The sequence below is a fragment of the Thermobia domestica genome, chromosome 3 (assembly GCF_964235325.1).
Source record: "Thermobia domestica chromosome 3, izTheDome1.hap1.1, whole genome shotgun sequence".
In the NCBI taxonomy this organism is placed as follows: Eukaryota; Metazoa; Arthropoda; class Insecta; order Zygentoma; family Lepismatidae; genus Thermobia; species Thermobia domestica.
Genome location: NC_137456.1, coordinates 142,876,875 through 142,898,577, shown reverse-complemented (window position 1 = coordinate 142,898,577; position 21,703 = coordinate 142,876,875). Strand labels below are relative to the sequence as shown.

Genomic DNA, 21,703 nt, shown 5'->3' with positions numbered 1-21,703 from the left:
TTCGCCACGGAATCCGTACATTGCCTGACAGATGGGCGAAAGTGGTGGCTAGCGATGGACAATATTTTTCTTAAGGTATTTATGTATTTTGTGTTTGTACTCCAGCTTCAATGTGTGCGTACCAACCGCACGAATTAATTCCTAGACCAAATAGTATACGGATTATAGGAAATTATTTAGGGGGCTTCTTAAACAATACAACCTTATATCCGAATCGAATTCTAAAATCTACGGGCATCAACCAATATATACGATTTAATAACATTCAAGATAGTGTTACCACTTACCATCATTAAAACATTGCTTATAATAGGGGATATGATGTTTAAATATGTGGACTTGTAGTAAATTTACTATTAATAAAAATATAAAGGTGTGAAATGTAGTCAGCAGAATAGTGCGCAAAATTTTCGGTCGCCAGGTCGCCATTGGCGACTAGAAATTTAGAGCTGGCGACCAGTGTTCAGTAGAAATGGTTTCTGCCTAAACTTATTGTTTCGCACAAAAATAATTGTCACTGCGTGAGAGAAAACAAGGAACTTGAAATATTAAGATATTTTTTAACATCCTGAATCTGATTGTCTGGTTTTGAAATTTTATGCTTCGATACAATCTCCTTTGTAAGTGTGTGTGTGTGGGGGGGGGGGGTGTCTCATAATTTGTACATGCGAGATACAGGCGACCATCATTTTCGGATTAGTGAGTGCGTCTTGCTTTGAAATTTGGCACCTTTCAACAGAACTGTAGTCTTTGCACCAAATTTCCTACCTCATTGTCTCGCTTTAAGTCAAGCGAGCAGCTATTTATTTATTATTATTTAAAATGGTGTTTGAAATATTGCTGCGTTGTACATGGGATGCCCAGTACTCTTGTCTTTCTGTTCCATTAGTTTGAAACATTGGTCAATACTTGCCACTGTAATGTGGAAAATCCCTTTTTGTTTTAGTAGACTACAATTACGTGCATGTTCGCGTGATATATCACAGTGCTATTGTTACCAGACATATGTATACGAGTATTCGTTATTTCTTTTGAACTTCATATTTCACCCTTCGAAAAGTAGTTATGTTACATAAATTGAATTGAAAATAAAGACGTACACTCATGTCCAATATTATTGTCGCATATCTCCCGTATTTCTTACAATGTTAGTATGTGTATAATCGGCAAAGACACGTATGTGGCAAATTTCATATCAAAAGAGCAGTAAATAAGAACAACAAAACGAAAATAGAATGTCTTGTCCATTTAGCAACATTTTATTTTACTCATAATAATTTTCGTATTTATAGTTCTTTTCACAATGAAATTTACCACAAATATACATTTTCCGATTTATCAGTATTAAAAGTACCCTGCAAAATCATTATCAAATTGTATTCTTCCAAGAAGACAGTTAAATGCGACAATCATTTTGGACATGAGTGTACATGAAGGAGTGAGTTTGTAACTTACATTTTTATTTCTTGTTTTAGCATTGTCTTATGAAAATCCCATTTATTTTGGATAAGTTTGAAAAATGGCCTGGAGGTTCAAAGCATCGAAGTACAAAAACGCCACTCCTATTGTTCCTAAACCAGAAGCCTGCATTAGGGATTTGAATATTGGATCATATCAGACATATGGAAATAACATTGCTGCTTCGGCAGCATTTATGGCATTTAATGTTGATCACAATGGTAAGTAAATATTAAAAGAAAAGTTAGGTTTTCTCATATCTGCAGTTAGTGTCAAGATTACTGTTAACAATTTGTTGCGAAATGATATTTGGAAATATTAAGTTGTGGGATAGGATTTCATAAAGATATCATATGCAATTACGTAGTCGATAATTAATTAGTAGTAAAGATTTTAATGTTCTGCTTACTAGTAAGGACAGATGAGATTGCAGTATATTCCTCATAAATACATCCATAAAACTGTCGAGCTGCCTTATATCAGACATTTTAGCTTTTCTGTAAGTTTTTCTTCATTCACCTTAGGTTAACAATAGAGAGGTACTTTAAACTCATTGGAAACTTGTTTGCTTAAGGTAAAATGAAAAATGCATCAAACCAGTCGAAAGATTTAACAGCCAATGAGAAAGTCTATTCGATAGTCACGGCTACCTTTTTAAAGGAGTTGGGGTTTACCAAAACTCCTTTATGTTCACTCTGTCCATCCGTCCGGGAGGCAAAAACTACTTGATGAATGGATGGATCGCTACCAGATTTGGTCAGTATGTAGGGTTAAAAGTTTGGAATCGAATTCGGGTGGGAAGCCATTTCCATTTCTTGCGTTGATCCCACTATGGAATAAAGTAAGGTAATAGATGACGAGAAACTGTTTTCTACAATCGATTAAGTGTCCTCTAAGTATATATTTTATCTTCATCCTTCACTGTACTAAAACCGGAAATGGTAGAAATTGTCAACTTCTGGTTTCAATACTAAGCTATGTAGAGTATAAGCGATAAGAGGCTTTTTAGAACCAATTTAGCGTTTTTAGAATAGATTCCAGATTATCTCTTAACTCTCTATTCAATCCGGAAATAAACCGCTTCCGATTTTAACGTTGATCGCTATAGAGTAGAAACGCTGTTAGATATCCAGAAGCTATTTTCTGCACTCAATTAAGCGTCCCAAGAACATATATTGAGTCTCCACCCTAATCTTTGTAGGAAAACCAAAAGGCCAGAACTCAGCCACTTCTGGTTTTATTGTTGATTGCTGTAGAAAAAAAAAACGGTAATCGATAGCGAGAAACTTTTTTTTGTCAGTCAATTAAGCGTTCCAAAAATATATTCCATTTCCACTCTAATCTCTCTACCTCTTCCGGTTCCTGTATTGATGGAAATGTACCTCTTCCGGTTTTAATATTGAGAGAATATCACTATTTAAACCGAAATCCTACATGTGGTGTACACGTGATATTACTACTTTTTTATTTATTTAATGAAGATAGCACATTTGGGACGATGCTTTAGGTTCGAATTAAGTTAAAAGGAAATTACGAAGGGCTGCTGAAAAGTTCGTAGCCCAACCCAGAAGTGCACCTGGAATGATGACATTTTACAGTAATTCTACCTACTCCCCGAAGTTCAATACGTTTCCTTGCAGGGTGTTTCAATTTTAGCTGACCAGTTTATATAAACCTAATCACCTCCTTATCAGATCCAAAATGGCGTCCTTTCAAGTGTGGTTTGGGTAATAAGTAATAGTCTGACAGAGATGATGTAGACATTGAAAACCCTAAATCATGCAATATCAACAGCGTTTGCAGTGCTTGATGGATAGGGACATTATCCTCAAGGAACAGAATTCTTTTGTTTTTCTTCAATTTTCCGTAGTGCTACACGTTCAGTTTGTCTATCAGTTTCGTGAGGAATGCAGAGTCTGATCCTTAGGCAGGTAGTCTATAAGTACAACTCCACCTTATCCCAGAAGAATATTGCAAACATTTTCCCAGCCGACTTCGTCTCTTGAACGTATTTGGGTGAGGGGAACTGAGTGCCGCCACTTCAGTGACTATTGTTTCGTTTCAGTATCGTAATAGTACAATCATATTTCGTACATGGTTACTATCCGTGACGGAAATTGGTAGGCATTGCGGTCAAAATGGGAAATGACTTCCCTTGATGTCCTCACTCTTTTGATATGCTGACACATTTGGAAACCCATCTTTCTGAGAGCTTCCGCATGATCAAGTCATTGTGAACTGTGCTACCGATGGGTTCCCGAGAAATGCCACAATTTCTGCCACACATTTTGCTGAAATCTTGTGAGTTTTAAGAATAATATTACTATGAATTTCATCCACGATTCGGGAACAGACATTGTTTTTGGTCTTCCTGCACATGAAGCATCATTATCTGTTGAGAAATAGCTATGTTTAAACTGTGCTACCCGCTTCATCACTGCGTATGACGAAGGAGAGTTCTACAGTGTTTCACTGATTTCTTTATAAATTTGCTTTGGCAACCTTCCTTGGTGCAGCAAAAATTTAATGACCTCTGATCTCGGTGTGCGTGCAGTTCGCTGGTTGGGCATACATGATAACTTTAGGGGTCTGAAAAACGCAATAATTTATTAATGTGAAAATTTGTATTTGTACACACACAAAAAGGTGTTTTTAAAACAGTTTTCATCATTCTACCAGCTCTCCTGGATTAAGTAAAAAATTTTCAGCAGCTCCTCGTATCATTGGAAATTGTGAGTTATTATGTTACGTTTCGTTCCTGATACGTATTACTAGCACAGAGTAACCATATCAAGACTGAAGCCAGATGCAATTTCATTGTAACATTCATGAGTGAAGAATTGCTAGTCCTTGCAATTTTCATAGGATAAGTATTATAGTGGGCAAGTTATCTTTCAGATCAAACAGATTAAGCTTAACTAGTATTTGGACCACGGAATTAAGATTTAGCTAATTTTATGTAAATGTCTCAGTTGTTAGTATATTTTTATTGATTAATTAAACCGTCTCAGTTATTAGTATTTTTGAGGCAAATTATTTCAGAACAAGCATGTTAAGATTAATTCAATTAGTATTCGGACTAATTGAATTAAGATTTTGCTAATTTTATACAAGCGCTTCAGTTATTAGTATCAAACAGGAATTAATAGTATTCCTTGTTCTCTTAAGCTTCAAAGCTGCTACGATTGTAAGGCTTCGAAAAAAAAAAAAGTCTTTTTTACGCTTTGGCCCTTTTTAAACATTTAGATTTTAATGAAGATATAACAGTATGTTCCACCTTTCTTTTCTCATTGTAATATAGAAATACCATTTGATTACTGCACCTTGAAGGAAAAAAAATCATGAATCAAAGAAAATCGGTGATTCGACAGGGAAAAAAAAGGAAGTTCGGTGGATGCAGTATATTAATTCCAATGAATTGTTTGTAGAACTATTAGAGTAATATTCAACGACAAAAATGTTTTATTAAACAAATTCTTTATAAATAGCCGCCTTTTTTGCATTAGTAATCGAGAGTGACCTAGCAGGAGCATAAGAAGTTTCACTATAGTAATTTGGTTTGTTTAATATACCTTCTACGACACCCCATCATGATCATTTCGAAGCGTCGACAAAATATTTTTCTACATCTTGTAAAGGTAATTTTTGACTACTTTTGTCCGAAGCTTTTCCCAAAGAGGAAACGTTGCTTCAGATATCGAGATTTATAGAATTCAATGAACTTATAGAATGAAATATTAGTTTTAGATGATGCCGGCCAGGTTAAAGGAGACGGTGATGATGAGAAGTGAATTAAATGATAGAATGAATAAAGTGAGAGGAAACAGGAGAAAATCCACGGGCACGGTGTTTGTCTACTACAAAGTTCAGTTGGCGCGAGCTGGGATCGAACCAGGGACCCCGCGCACCAGAGGTAAACGCTCTACAACTGAGCCACCGCAGCCTCATAAACTTTCGAAATTTAGTAGGTATGTAATTTGTGGAAATGCGTTACCTCTTTCCGTTGTTCCACAGGTCTTGAAGCATTGAGCAGTTGAATTAGCAAATTAGCTTGGAGAGGGGTTATCTTCCTCGTGTGGCCTAGATTTTAACGGAATTTGTTCTAAATATGGCTTTAATATGTTGATAACATAATGACGGACGTTGTTGTTTACCGTTTTTGGTTGAAAAATCCTGGAGGAACCAATGTACGACATAAATGGGTGGAGGGCAATTGTCCCAATTCCTGCATAAGATAGAAAGGTTGCGGATGGCAGCGATCTTCATGCAGGATTATTCATACCGATAACGTAGATTTCCTATGAATTTCGTAAGTGGTTGTTGACAGGTAATCGTCTAAACATTAGAAAACTCCTCCTGTCATTCAACGATTCTGACATCCCTTGCGATCAACTGCTGCAGATGTTCGATGATTCGTTAACCTCCATACAAAATACCTTTCCTTATGCTACCTCCGAGGTACATGTGCATTTCCATTAGCCGCTCTATCCACTGGGTGCATTTCTGCTAATTGTGTAGTTCTACTTGTCGCTGTTTCCACACGTGCAAAACGGTACGTATTTTCTGTTACATTCAGAAGACAACGCTATGTAAACTGTGTCTCTGTTCACACTATGCGATAGCCTGATACTGTGCTTCTAGTAACGTACACACATGAACTCAAACCAAATAGATGATAGCTCTTTGCTGTTGTCTGTGCACAATGTGAAAAGTTTGCGCCCGCATACTAAATAATTCGTCAGTAGAATACGTCAGTGGTGCATGGAGATGTCGTAGCGTGATAGCCCTATCAAATCTTAGAGACATTAGGAAACTTATAAAAATCAAACTTCACCTTCGGTGTTCGATATCCAGACCTTTTTCCTTGAACACATACTTCATTAGAACACTGAGCTAGAGTTATCGACATCTCTTCTTTGTGTATAACTCAGTGGTAGAGCGTTTACTTTTGGAGCGTGGGGTCTCACATTTGAGTTTTGTGGTGGACAAACATCGTACACATATGATTTTGGGGTTGTCGTCTTTCATCCAATTCTTCATTCAACCACTTCTGTACGCATTCATCACTGTCTCTCTTAATCTCAGTGTGTGAGCATGGGACAATAAGCTTAACTATTGCGTGTCATTTATTGTTCCCTGTATGTTTGTTGGACATTCGACTCAAATAGCGTGTTCGTCCTTTAGACTCTTCCACGATAACTCGCGTAAATTTAACCGATTTTGGTGAAACTTGATATGTACTGTCCTCTAACCTTTCGAAACAATCTTATTGTTTGGAGTTGAAATCGTCAAGAATAAGGGAACAAAAGGGGTAAAAATCGACGTTATTTTGCATATTATCACATATACGAAATGTGATAACAAAATAGTTTCCCAGTAAAATCTATGTAAAAATTGTCGATTTTGATATAGTATAATGTATTTTTTTCTTTAAGGCTTCATGTTCATCCTCATTGCTTATGATTGAAAATGTAGAATAAGTGGGCAAAACGAGTAAGTTCCCCCAAATTTAGAAGTTGTCTCGTTGGGGTAGATTCACTTGTTATACTTATTCCCTTTGTTCCACGGTAACGGATGTGGAAACACCATACAAGTTACAATATTGTGCTATTTTATTTAAACATTTAATTTCTTTGAATAATTGAAAGGTATCAAAAATGTTTTACGAAGTAGATAGGATAATAAGTAAAACTATGTTCGAATACACTATGGCCATTTTTTTTCTTGGTGTCCTCGCCAGACCATCAATCGTATTTTTCTGACGAGGACACCAAGAAAAAAAAAATGACCATAGTGTATTTTGTGCGTACTGATGTTATGGAAAAACGAAAAATCTATTGTTTTTACTTCTATTAATAGGTATTTTGAGTTTCAACATGTAGGTTTTTTAGTATATAAATTGGCACATAACTAGCAAAATTATAAGAAGTGGTAGAACTTCGACAAATTTTATATTTCTTGTATGTTTACGTACCATTTCTTGCATTAAAGCAGTAATAAAGCTCTATAACACTGAATATTGATGCTTCTATTATTACCTTCGTTGTTATCAGTTACAAATCCATGTTGTATTTGTAGGATCAAGTTTAGCAGTTCTTCCTATAGATGACTGTGGTCGTAAGAGTAAGACTATGCCACTTCTTCATGCTCATTCCGACACTGTTACTGACATGGATTTTTCTCCATTCCATGATGGCCTTTTAGCAACAGGATCTCAAGATTGTTTGGTGAGTGCGATCTGTGGTATTCTCTATATAGTGTCCTAGCGAGTGCACTGGTTTTCATAAGCTGTCATAGTTACGTTAGTATAGTTCTAACGTCCTTACCACTGTACTCTTGTCCATTTCGAAAGCAAATTTATGATTCTTTTTTTTAAAAAAACTTATAAGCATATATTAATGCAGGTATACTTAGCATTTTAAAAATATTTGTGTATTAAAATCCCCATAATTTTATTTTAGTATTAATAGATGGAATAATATTACATCAATGTATGCATTTATTTATTAATTATATAAAAGAGAACAACACATTAATTTATATAAAAGAGAACAAAGTCTGGGCCAGAATGGAACTACATCATATGTTATATCAAACAATAAAATTTTTACATGAACGGTTGCTGCACCAAAGTTTTCATAGCATTTGAGTCATTGTACTTCGCAAAATATCCATCTAATGCAGTATAATGGATGTGGAAACACTGTAATTTTAAAATAGGAAGATGGCGGATACATTATTAAAGTGAAAAATTGTTTAGTGCATAGTTACCAATTCTCAGAAGAGGAAAGAAAGGCAGATAAATCTGTTAACCTTCGACCTTAAGTGATGGAGTTATCTTTTTCTGAATGCAAGGGGAAAAAAAAAGAAAAACGAATTAAGAAGTGATTTTAAAAGTAGTCTGGAGATTTGGACGACATGAGTAAGCAAACAATGAGGTTTTTGAAATATTGTAGAAAAATAATGCTCAAAAGGCGGACCACACAGGTAACAATATTTTGCTATTTTATTTAAACATATATTAATTTCTTTTAATAATTGAAGGGTATCAAAAATGTTCTACGAAGTCACGAATGTTCTACGAAAACGTCAGTCCTGGGAGATAAAATGAAAATGCTTGCTTATATAATCTATTATCGTATCTGTGATTCTCATCTGTTGTTTAAGATATGAAGTTCACTTGAATTATTATTATGATATTCAATCTAAGAAAACCACAATTTGAGACAAGACAGTCCGCGAACTGCACATAGAATATCAAACACACCAAAACGCAAAACCTATGTTTGATTCATCAGATCTTAATTTATCCTTTTGGGCAAAAGGAAAACCTTTTCATGAAAAACAGCGTTTGTCTTATTAACTTCTAGAACAAGTCAAATGTACAGGGTGTTACAAAAATGTTTAACAATATTTTGGGAACAGATTCTTCACATCAAAATAAGAACAAAAGTTCCTGTGCTCAAAAGTGGATGTTTCGGAGTTATACAGGGTGAGGCCAAAAGTCTGAATCGGGTTAAATATTTGAGAAACTGTAAATCCAGTCGATCCGAAGTTAATTGGGATCAGTGTTGGTGGTAGGAGGAAAAATTATGACGTGGTTAAGGTTGTCGGCCGCCATATTGGAATCAACTTGTTATATTTTAAATGACAGCATGGTCGTGTGACATATGAAATAACATCCTCGTTCGAAGAAAAATCCAACTGTTTGGTAAAAGTAGTTTTTCCAAAGTTGCAACTGTTTTGAAGTTGTGAATGGATTTAGGATAAGTTATGTTATCTTTTAGACTTAAATTTTGTCTAGATCCGTTGCACTTCGTGGTGGTTCTGATCGAGGTAAATCATCAACATTTCCTATTGCCCTGAATTTGCGGATTAGTTTTCTTACGGCACTGTCTGTCACCGGCTCGTGATTAGGATGTCGCTCATTAAAAGGGCTGCTATTATTGCCGAACTGCGTCCTCCAGCCAAAAGGATAATTTCGATTCGTTCTTCTCGAGCTAACAGCGTGTCCTACCTACAAGAAAAAATAAAGAAACATTCAGTTTCCGTCCATACAGTGCTCCACACACAACAAAATTTAAGTCTAAAAGATAACATAACCTATCCTAAATCCATTCACAACTTCAACACCATTGCAGATTTTGGGAAAATAACTTTACTGTTGGATTTCTTTCCGAACGAGGATGTTATGTAATATGTCACACAACCATGTTGCCATTTAAAATAAACAAGTTGATTCCAATATGGCGGCCGCCAACATTGATCCCAATTGACTTCAGATCGATTGCATTTACAGTTTCCCAAATATTTAGTCCGGTTCAGACTTCTAGCCACATCCTGTATAACTTCAAAACTATCCACTTTTGACCACAGGTCCATATAAACTTTTTTCTTATTTTGATGTGCGGTATCTGTTCCCAAAATATTGTGACACATATTTGTAACACCCTGTATACATATGAAAATGAAACAAATAACCTATCTTCATTTAATACAGTATATGTTTGCGTTTCCGCTTGCAATAAATAACACGTAGTAATAAACGAAAGAAAAAGTGTTAACAAGCTTGACTCAAAATAGGGATGCGATAACTGGAAAAAAGAAATGGCGTCTTGAGAAAGTTACGCAATTGCTTTTCCCTGTGAAATTTTGAGCTTTTGCAAAATTTTCATTTAAGTAAGAATGCGCCAGAATGTTTTTTTTATTATCATTATTATTGTAATACAAGAAAGACATTTGCTGTCATATTCTAAAAGAAGAAGACAAAATGTTTCAAAAATCAAAGAAAGTGGGTCATGCCATAGGAAAGAAGGGAGTAGATTCGTGATTGTAGAAATTCTAGAGTAATATTCAACAGCAAAATAACCTCCTGCTGAATGTGTAACGTTTAAATTGTCCTACAGTAATATTTGCAATTTGTGTGTAAAACTAGTTAGTTACATACGAGGGTCTCTAGAAAAGTTTTGAGACATGCAGCTTTGGGTACACATATTTTGATTTCAACTATTATAATTTTCGAAGTATTCTCACCAACATTCCACACGTCCCAGTCTCCTAAACCAATCTGGAAGCACTCGTGTCACTGGTTTCAAGCACTGCTCCTAACTGATCTTTGTAGGCATTCACAGAATCTTCAGGACTGGAAAACCGCAGGGCTCCCAGCTGTTCTATTTTTTCCTATATTTTTGAAATTTGTGTATATTTGTCCTATATTTTAATCTTGTTCTTTATTTCCTATATTTTTCAGTGATTGAATTATTAAAAATACTTATTAGCGTTTTTTTTCTGAGAGACTAGTCACTAATCCTCAGTATTATTTTTTTAAATTTGCTTTTTCCAATCCTCCCATGTCCATTTTTTTTCTTTGTTTCCTATGTGCTTATTCTTCCTCAATGAAGCTTAGCTGAGGAACCTTGCCATGCTCCAGCTTCTTATAACGCAAGCTGTGTTAGCATTTTCTTTCAGCAGTGTGAGCAGTAGTATTGGTTAGGCATGGAGGTGTATTGGTATTCACCAACATATCCCAACGCCTTCTAATATTGCTGTTACATAATATACAGAGTTCCCACATGCGTCCTGGAAAACCTGGAAATAGAAGTGTGTCGTGGAAACGCACTGGAAAAGTCATGGAAAGCGAAAAAATTGTGAAAATCCTGGAAATTGGAAATGTCCTGAAATTGATGTTGTATAACAGTTATTACAAGTGCATATATATAATTTCCAGAACTATGATGAATGAAATTCTATTACTTTATTTATTACAGAGAAATAAGTTATCAATCTTCTTTTTTCATTAAGAAAATACGAAGTAATGAAAAGTAATGTCAAAATAAAGTTCATCTCTAAATAAAACAACTAGAAGGATAGCAGGAAGGCAGAGAAATAATTAATACTTTTGCGTGCATTAATTGAATTTACGTATTCAAAATTATGTATGAATAACATGTAAGAAATGTTAAATTCCATGATAATCCTATAAATAAGAGTTAACTATTTGTTTTTCTTCTGAGGTAGTGCGAATATGTTCTGAATTCTAACAATATTGGAACTGCATTTTTTAGTGTTTTTACTATTTTCAATGCCTTGTTCAAATTTTGTTTGCACAAAATCATAAAAACAAAAGAAAAAGTAACATGAAAAGTGTAAATCAGAATGTATGGAGAGATGGTATCCTTAAAGAAATAATACTTCCAGTTGCATTACTAATTTGTGTTTGTGCATTGTAGTCAAAATTGATGGTACCCTGGAAAATCTTCAATGAATACTGGAAAAGTCCTGGAAGATTGTCGAGTTAAGGGTGGCTTTTTTTTTCTGTGCTTCAGATCATAATGTTTTATTGTAGAAACCAAACTGTCCTATATTTTTTCAATGTTCTGCTGGGAGGCCTGAAACTGATATACAAACATCCAAATAGATGACTGGCGCTGTGTCTCTGGATCAGATTAGTAAATCCAAGCTTCATCACCCGTCATCATTTGTGAAAACCTCCTAGAGTCCCACTTTGTAATTTCTGAAGTAGGTCTTGACACCATTTACTCTTGTCTGCTTTTGATTTTCAATTTACTCGCTGTAGCACCCACCGAGGTGAACCTTTCTCACACGTAGGTGTTTGTGCAGGATGGTTGAAACACTCGGCACACTAATCCCAAGGACATACTCGATGTCACTGTCTGTCACTTGCGGATCGTTTAATCATCTGCTCCACGGCATTAATGTTTTCCTCTGTCACTGCTCTTGCTGGCTTTCCACTGCACCCCTCGTCTTCTAATGAAGTCCTCCCCGTTTAAGTTCTGAAAAGCAGCGAATCACTCGTGTAAACTTTTCCAGCGACTCCGATTCATTTAATTTACATTTAATGCCGTACAAAATCATGGTTTGAAAATCCCTTTTTCCCAACTGCATGGCAGCGCTGCAAATGGTGGCAACTCAGCCACTGGGCAACACCACTCACCACGTATATGACATGATCGTCGCGAGACTGGGCGAATTAGGTTACAAAGGAAGGGTTTTTCTCATGCAAGCGAAATGTTATTCTTGCAGTGTCTCGTTTGGCTATATCTCAGAACTTTCCTAGTCACCCTCGTATTTCAAAACCTGAAGTCTCATTTTATGCAGAAGGTATATTACATTTGAAAGTCTTTAAAATTTAAGATTTATTTTTACGCCGTTACCGGGGTTTCTATTTCATACGTATTGACATGAAGAAACCCCTGTTTATAACAGAAAAAAAAAAAAGAATAATCTTTTTTACTACGTGCTAGACTTACAACTTACTCAAAAATGTCAGTTTCTATTTCTGTGAAAACAGAGCTCATATTAGACTTAGTATAAAACAAAATCGTGCTTTTGTGTATACTTCTTTGTTTAAGTATTATTGTTTTCTTTGCCTGTTGTAAAAATACGCTATCCAAGAAACTAAGCCAAGTGTATAACCTAAAGATATTGATAAGACTGGTAAGTACCCAGATACTATAAATGACCTGTAGGTTACATAATTTAACCTTGCAGACAAAGCATTGCCATTTAGAAAACAAATCAAGATAGTCTGATCTCGGATGGAACTTGGAATTCTCAAGTACTATACACTGTAAATCTCTTCGTTAATTGTACAATTTATTTCAGAAAAGCAAAGTGAACTGGAAATGAAAAGCTAAAATTTTCTTTAATCCTCTCCATCCAAAAGAAAAATAGGCTTTGTGTGTGGGGGGAGAGGATCTCTATCACCTCGTACCCCCAAAAAGCGACTATTTTGAATCGCTATGACGAAAATCATGTCTTTTCAAGATTGTACGTTGGTGAAAGCATGGAAACATAAATCTTTGTGGTAATCTGGCTCGAGAAAAAAAAGGCCATGAAAGAGTTCGAAAAATCATCTATAAAGTAATGTCCACTCTATTTGAATATTAATAATTCAAAAATCATGCTTTACTATAACGATGATGTCCAATTATCATATGCTTCTGAAGCTTCAATATTCGCGAGAAACACTAATTTTAAATGATTTTTCATGATGTAAATTTTTTAGATGCCATAATTGTAGAGTAGGTTGAATGGAATATTTTTCAATATGACAAATACAATATGAGCTCCGTTGTGTGGCTATATGGTTAGGATATGCATCTTGAGACGGGCTTGATTGCCTGTGGGAGCAAGCTATAGGTTTTATATAGCCTTGGTGCTGAAAATGGAATTATAAAAGAAGAAAAATCTATACGTAAATTGATTTTCTTCCTAATAACGTCACCATTTACAAGTTGTTATTATATAATTTGTATATCAGAAGTTGGGTAATAATGAGACGCGGTAGAGAATTAGTGTATATGCCTTAATTAAATTGTTGGTTAATAAATAATCACATGAGTAATTATTGTAGTGTATCCTAATATTTTTTCCCGTAAACATCCCGTAAGTTTTATTTATGTAACAATCTTGTCACTTTCGGCATTGTTCGTTCATATTTGTATCTAGCTGATAAAAATGGCGAACTTAGTTTTCCTTTTGCTAGTGTAGAGCTACATTGTGGCTATGTGGATAGCGCACGCGCCTTTGGCGCAGAAAACCCGGGTTCGATTCCCAGCAGGAATCATGTGATTCGGATCCCACGTTAAGCTGTAGGTCCACGTCTCATACAGCATCAGTGCTGAATAGGACACTAAACTTAAAAATAAATCAACCTTTTCTGGTGCAGTTATCCCCATAGTAAATGTAGCAATCATAACTATTACATCGTACAATATTAAACGTAACTTAAGAAATGAATTTTTCCTTTCTGCAGCTGAAATTGTGGCACATTCCAGAAAAGGGTTTGGAAGAAAGTCTTTCGAATCCTGAGTGCACGTTTTCTCACAAACAACGACGTGTTGAAACAGTTTCCTTCCACCCTACAGCAGATGGTTTGCTCACTTCGTCGTCCTTTACGACTCTTACGTTATGGGACATTATTTCAGAAAAGGAAGTATATTGTAAGTATTCAGATAGTTGTCTTTTTCATTTTTCCCCTTCATGTGAATATATTTTGTATTTAACCACACATCGTTCTCACTTGTCAGTATATAGTTCAGTAAATGTACAATATGTGGAAAAACACTGGCTTTTGTTAATATAAGCCTCTTGAAGTGCACTTCTATAAATAACTGAAAAGGGGTGCTGCACACTGTGCTCTTGTGTATCCTGTTATGAATTAGTTAAAAAAATAAAAAGATCATAAACATTTACCGTTCTCATACTTTCAAAAGATCATACTTTGTCGAAGTCGAAGAAGTCAAAAGCTCGAAAGTGAAAGTGATATTTAGGAATTACACAAACATGTAAGTAGCAGAAACCACAGTAAAATTCCTGAGCGTGGTTTCATCCATTCTATCCCCAACTACATAGTTTTTCTTACCTGTCTTGACAGTAGTGACAGCAGTCAGCGAAAATTCAGCTTTTATTATCGTTTATTATTTATTTAGCTAATTCGCAACAATATGCAGAGTATTCAAATGTGTACCTTTGGAGTTTTTTTCATATTGGGTTTTCGTAACATGTACTACTTTGCTGTTAATTAGTGTACAAATATTTACTGATTGCCTATTCGTACGTAACAAACTGCAGTGTAATTAGGATATTATTTTATTCTGTATAAATAATTAAGCAGGAGAAGTATGTTAGTGCGTTTTGAACATGTTTATTGCTCATAACAAATTCTGTATATATTTAATGCATATGTATATATCAAATAATGTATTTATAGATAGCATAATGAATATCTACTAACTTAGTAATATTCAATCTTGTACTTGCTGGTAGTTCTTTTTTGCACTGTTACCACCCATTTATAACAATTTTTACTGACTAAATACAGACAAAACTTTTGCTGTATGAAGCAAGAGACGAATAACCATTTATATATTCTTTCCAGCTTTTCGGAACATGTGTTTACATAATTGTCGGTACACTGTAGTATTTATTCATAACAAAATTGACCTGTGGCCCCAAATTTTTGATACTCTTTATATACTGTTTTAGATCGAAAATCACCTATTTCCAAGAACTTTCCTCTCTGTCCATTTTTTCATATTTCAAAAAATAACGTAGTTGTCTTATTGCCCCAAACGTTTGATACATCGGTATATAATGATATAATAGCAGTCTGTGTGACTGCTCAGAGTGTTTACGTGGTATTACAGTGAGTATTGTGTTTTTTTGAACACCATATTTAACATATATGGAATGATATTTTAGCGCCATGTTGGAACCATTATCACCTACTGTCAGCCTTCTTCTTGTGTACCAACTTCGAACCAAATTCACAAATTCCTGCTTCGTGTTCTTAAATGCATTCCACTAAGCGTATAGCAAAGCATTTGATATATATATGTAGAAAGTGCTTTGCTACGAACAGAATTCATGTTTTTGATATGTGGTTGAAATGTTCAATTGTTAGCTAACAGGTACTGGTGGTTTGTAGGCAAAAATTTTGTCTGTAAAATGCAATATGCGAACACATTTTACTTGAGCCATAAATTGCTTCTACATATATATCCCTTCTAATTAATGCTTCTATAATGTAATTATATAACCTCTATCAAATATATTTTTATTTTTTTATTTTGCGCGCATGTAATCACCGGTTTTTAATATTGGTTAAAAATAATTAACTAAATAATTAAAATATGAAATCAATGAGATTAAAATGTTTTAAGTTTAGTTCTAGAAGATAATGAGTGTTTCCGTGTTACGAAATGCATATATAAAAAGATCTTTTCTTCTTCTTCTTTTATATATATAATGGAAGGGGGTGTCAATCTAAATGAAGTAGTAACTTTATTAAGTAAAGCATATGCACAGGGAAGGCTACACATTCCTGTTGGACTAGGTAGCTTTAGGGTGTATACTTTGTTCGTCAGCTTTATTATATTATTAAAATTGAATCTGTCACTATATAACTCACTCAACGTTTAGAAGGAAATCTGAAAAATCATACGTGAGCCTTCATATAGAGATCAAATTTTCTATCCCCTCAAATTGAGGAAGATGATATACTGGTATTTAGACAAGTGTCTTTTGAGCGGACATGCTCAGCAATTTTGTGTGCCTGTTAATTTATGCGTGCCCTCCCCCCCAAAAAAAAGTGTTCCTTTTGTGAAAATTCGGTAGATTATTCTCAAAGTATTTTCACATTTTCAAGCTATCGAAATATAAACAAATACAAGATTTTTTTTTCATTGTAGTGTGGCTAAACGTAAAACTATGTACATAAACAGACAAATAATAATAATATTTTTTAAAAGTAACAGTTCTTTGACGAAAAGTTAGAGTGGCTGCTAGTTACTGGTTTCCTTTTCCTGCAAAACACCAGTTTTTCTTGGGGTATATTTGGTCACGTTTATTGGCTTTTTGCAATTCGAACACTTTGCTTTGCACCTTATTTATGTATACTTGCACTCTCTTGTAATTAAACTGTAACAATTTTGGTAATTATGTTGTTTCAGCAAATTCGGAACATGGTGATGTCATTCAGTCAATAAGCTGGAAGAAGGATGGTACCGTAATCGGTACATCATGTAAGGATAAACAAGTTAGAGTACTTGATCCACGTGCCAACACTTTTACTCATGTAGCAAACAGTCATCAAAACATAAAAGACTCCAGAATAGTTTGGTTAGGAGATACAAATAGAATTTTAACCACAGGGTTTGACGCTGTAAGTACACCTAAATCTCAGTTTTAAGATATTTCTATGATTTGCAGTAACCCTAGACAGTTTGTCTTCTTTCCTATTTTGTCCTTTCTTAAATTTACCTGGCTTTATTTATGAACATTAGGGTGTATGGAACAAAGTTGGAAATAGTTTGTGTGAATAAGTTTAGAATTTTGTACACATTAAAAAAAAAAAAAAAAAAAAAAAAAAAAAAAAAAAAAAAAAAAAAAAAAACAGTATCGTAGTAATAGATTGTCTCAACAAGGTCCCTTCAATGAATTCCGAATCCAAAATTTAAATTCCATCACCATTTTTATTAAGGGTTCAGGCACAATTAACAAGAGCATACATAGAATATTAGAACCAGATCGACAAAATGAGCTGCATTTAAAATATATATATATCGTGTAGATAGTAATGTAATTTGCACAAGACTTAACCTTGGATTGTATTACTTGTATTGGGATGAAAACAGATAAAAGTATGCTCAGTTTTCATCAAGGCACGCTTCGACCTGTTGTTGCATATTCTTCGTCACTTGCCGCAATATTTCTTCGGTGATGTTCCTGATTTCAGTTGAAATGTTATCCTTCAGCTGTTGTAATGTATACTCTGTACTTCATTAAATCCTACAGAATAAATGCCGGACTGCACAGGTGGAGAATCTTGGGAGTTCCAGCCTTTTAGACATGAGTCCCATTTCATGTTTTCAAATTATGATGCCAAGTGTCGGCATAAATGCTGCTGCTTGTCGGACCGTGTACACATCACTCGGATTCCGCACGGCCCACGGATAAATATGTCGTAATTTTGCTCGGTCATATCAATCGATTGTGAAATTATTCGCAGATTTGTTGGGCCGGTTCTTTAGTGACTCAATAGTAGACTCTTTAGTTGGTAGATAGGAGACCAAGGTTAGACCATGAAAGGTTAGCCTTTTGCCGTATGGATTTGAAAATTGTAGTTGTTCGTAAGCCTTCATAGATAATTTTAACCATTTAGTTTAAATGTGTAGAGTATTGGGAAGAGAAGAAATTCATGTTGAGTTACAAGCACAAGCTATTATATTCTAATGTATTAAAAAGGGGGAACGCACACATCAGTCGTAAAGAAGCTTGTTCTTTTCTGTTTCGTTTAAAGAATTCACCAATGTCTTTTTTCTTTCTTTTCCTGAAAGTTTTTTTGAGACATTTTACTGACATATAAGGCCCTATTCTTAGTTCTCTGGTAAAGTTTTTTTTTTTTTTTTTTTTTTTTACTACACATAAAGATAAAAGTTCTCAGGTGAGCTCACCCGATCTTCACCAAACTTAGCAATAGGGGTAGACTTTTACCACCTTAATATGCATGTGAAATATTTTTCTATGCAGACTTTGGTTCCCGATTAATAGGCCGTCAAATTAGGGGATTTTTAAAAACTAATTCTTATGTAGAATAAAGTATATGCAATAAATCTATCACTGTTAAACGTTAAATTGAACCATAAGAAAGAAAAAAAAATGAGATTGATTAGCTCTGTTGTAAATTGGGTGTACTTATAATTAAGATTTGTTGAAATCAATCAAGGACTAACTTCTTCCGCAATTTCGGAAACTTTACTACTTACATCTACATTAGGCTTACAGAAAGTATGAAATTTACTATAGGAATTTTGTTTAGGCAAAAGTCTAGCGTAATTTGGAAATTTGGATCACTAATTTTATCAAACAAACTATTACTATATCGAATCTTCGAATATCAGGACTCGAAGCATAATCCGAAATTTTCGACAAGCTTCATTTGGGACTTTCATCTTGCTACTAACTTAAAAGCCGAAGAGCTTGTTTAAATTGTACTACAATATAGACTTAAAATTACATTATTACTCTTTTGAGTTTCATTCAAGTAGATCTCAGGTGTGAAGTTTACCAGTGACACATAACACGTAAACTCTGGTGATTGTCGAATATTGTTTACTATTTTGTCGGGTATTTTTATACATATATAAACGTTATTGTGTAATATCTTCTTGTGCCTTTTATACTTAATAGGATATTGCTGAGATATAATTGAGATTTTGTTTTTCAGAGTCGTCTCAGACAAGTATATATACGTGATATTAGAAATTTTAGCAATGCCGAGAAATCTCTGGTTCTAGATAGCTCAACTGGGTAAGTGGTATTTTACTTTATTAAGGTTTTTTTCTGACCATGGTCTCCGGTAAAAAAGTAGTAGTTCACTGTAAGTCTTGTGCATCTGAGTCTAGCGGATCTCCTATAATCGTTTGCCCCATATGTTTGTAAGTTAATGGACCTGTACGCTGGTATCATTCAAATAATTTAACAACCGGTTCTCTGATTACGATTTTATGATCAGTATAGTAAGTTGATTTAGTATTAATATTATTACTATTGATTATATTATTATTATTATTATTATTATTATTATTATTATTATTATTATTATTATTATTATTCCAGTCATACTAGAGTAAGTAATATAGCAACTTTATATTTTGTATATGGATTTTCAAAAGTAGTACTAGAGAATTATTATTATCATTATTATTATTATAGTAAGTACGTAAGTACTTGATCTAGATGTAAAGAGACACTTTAACAACCAGTTCTGGCGAACCGGCTGAATGACACCACTGGACCTGCATGATTTAATGGAACCGGTTGTTATATAAGTCCTCAGAAGAGATATCGAGTGCTAATCAAGTCAGCAGTTCAAATTATTGTGGATGATATGTTTTGCAGTAGTTGAATAAATACCAAGAAATTTAGGTCGCTTAATCCAGTGTGCACTTCTCACTGAAAAGCACATTCTTCATATTATGACATCAGAGTCAAGTTTTCAGGAGCGTTAGAAAAAATGTATTTTTTTTTAATTACATTTGGGAACATCTTCTGTAATTAATTCATTAAATTGATACAATCAATAGACAACTACTTAGAAGCGTAGGTGCATAAAAATTTAATCTCTGAGCCCGAAAGTCTTGCCTGTTACTTTCGCGAAGCCACACTGACCTTTTTGCCTTCGAAGTAGGAATCCCGATTTTGTTGCTCAGTAAGATTACCTGCTACTGCGATTTACAGAGAAGTATGGGTTCAAGTACTCTCACATAGCTTCAGTGCTGAAAGGGAACATTAAACTCCAAACAAGTACACATACAAGTAAAATCAAACTTTTAATTTCCTAATGTGTAATTAAGATTGTTTGTAGAAGACTTGATTCTTTCGAAATTGGGGATGTTCAGATAATTAGTAATATTTGATCGTACTTTTTTTTCCACCGTAGGGTTGCAGTTTGAATTAAAGTAGGTAAAATATCTTTTAAACAGAAAGAATTAAATGTTTTACCTACTATTACTGATCTTCAACCCTGTGAAGGAAATTGGAAACGAATAAACAATGATAATGGAATATTTAGTAAAGTGATCAAGTTATTTCTGTCAGATTTCTGGTGATTATTTCTGAAAACTTACTGTTTTATTATTTATTGTGAAAGAAACTGGGTAAAATATACATTTGCTTTTTTAAAATTATTTTTAACGAAATTCTTTCGTGCTTGAGGGGTGGGACTAGCAAGCTCATTATAATAGAATTCGAAGAATATTTTACTTGACTTTGAATTAAAAATAGTAGATTAAACAAGGAATGAGATTTGTCGAGATACACTTTTAATATTTCTGGAGTGCAATATTTCATTTAATACACTGAGTTTCATTAGGTACTTGAAAGGTGAAAGAAAAGCACTGTAAGCATTAGATAAGGAATGAATGGTATCGTTCAGATTTCGTTTTGGTTTGTCTTAATTTCTAATTATCTAGTAGGCTTTAGGTATTAAGTGAAATATTGTGCACTTAACAAGAATTGATAGATGGGCAAGCTAAGCTAGTCAAATTTAAAAACCTTTAATTTTTCAGCGATACAACTTGACTTTCACACAACTGAAAAGACCCATTAATTCTATAAACTCATCATATGCTTGTTTCCTTCAAATAAAGACATGTTCCAACATGTAGGTCATCTTGTTGGGAAGAGTCAGTCCAACATATTGCACCAAATTAACGAAGTTAAAACATTTGTGAGATAGCTATTATTTAATAGAGGTTTAGCTTTTACGAAAGGGCTCCGAGAGCACATATTCTCCAGTTCATTAATTTTCAGGAGCACTGGTGTAGGATACTACCGTACACAATTGCGCAACTATTTCTCATTGGTTTAAGACGGCTTGTTGTGCCTTCATGCGTTGTCACTAACGGTTCGAATCTCACACAGGACGCAGGCTGCGGACAGGTGCTTGAACGTGGAAATATTACTTTTGTGGAGTATGTTTGTACCCTACTGGTTTCGTTGTAGGCTAGTTTTAGGGCTTAAATCTTTTTTTAATCCATCTGGTTTTGTACCAAGAGGATGGCTCTTCTTCGTTGTTGTACCTTTTATCGTGTGAAGTAAGAGCTTAACGAAGTAACTTCATAGTTTTATAGTAGGTTATATTCTACATTAAATGTAAAGTATTCTGGTTGTCCTTCCTGTGAAACATTCCAATATATTAAAAATACGAAGAGCCAAA

General features: G+C 34.4%; 1 protein-coding gene across 4 annotated transcripts in view; it reads left to right on the top strand.

The window, feature by feature from the left end:
• Nucleotides 1-21,703, top strand: part of pod1 (coronin) — a 112,171-nt gene that overhangs the window by 9,098 nt on the left and 81,370 nt on the right. For all 4 annotated transcript variants that reach the window (XM_081751772.1, XM_081751769.1, XM_081751771.1 and 1 more), the window contains exons 2-6: nt 1,476-1,679; nt 7,537-7,685; nt 14,237-14,423; nt 16,935-17,146; nt 19,211-19,293. In XM_081751772.1, coding sequence (XP_081607898.1) covers nt 1,520-1,679; nt 7,537-7,685; nt 14,237-14,423; nt 16,935-17,146; nt 19,211-19,293 — 791 coding nt within the window. In that variant the 5' untranslated portion in view covers nt 1,476-1,519. The remainder of the gene's footprint in view (nt 1-1,475; nt 1,680-7,536; nt 7,686-14,236; nt 14,424-16,934; nt 17,147-19,210; nt 19,294-21,703) is intronic.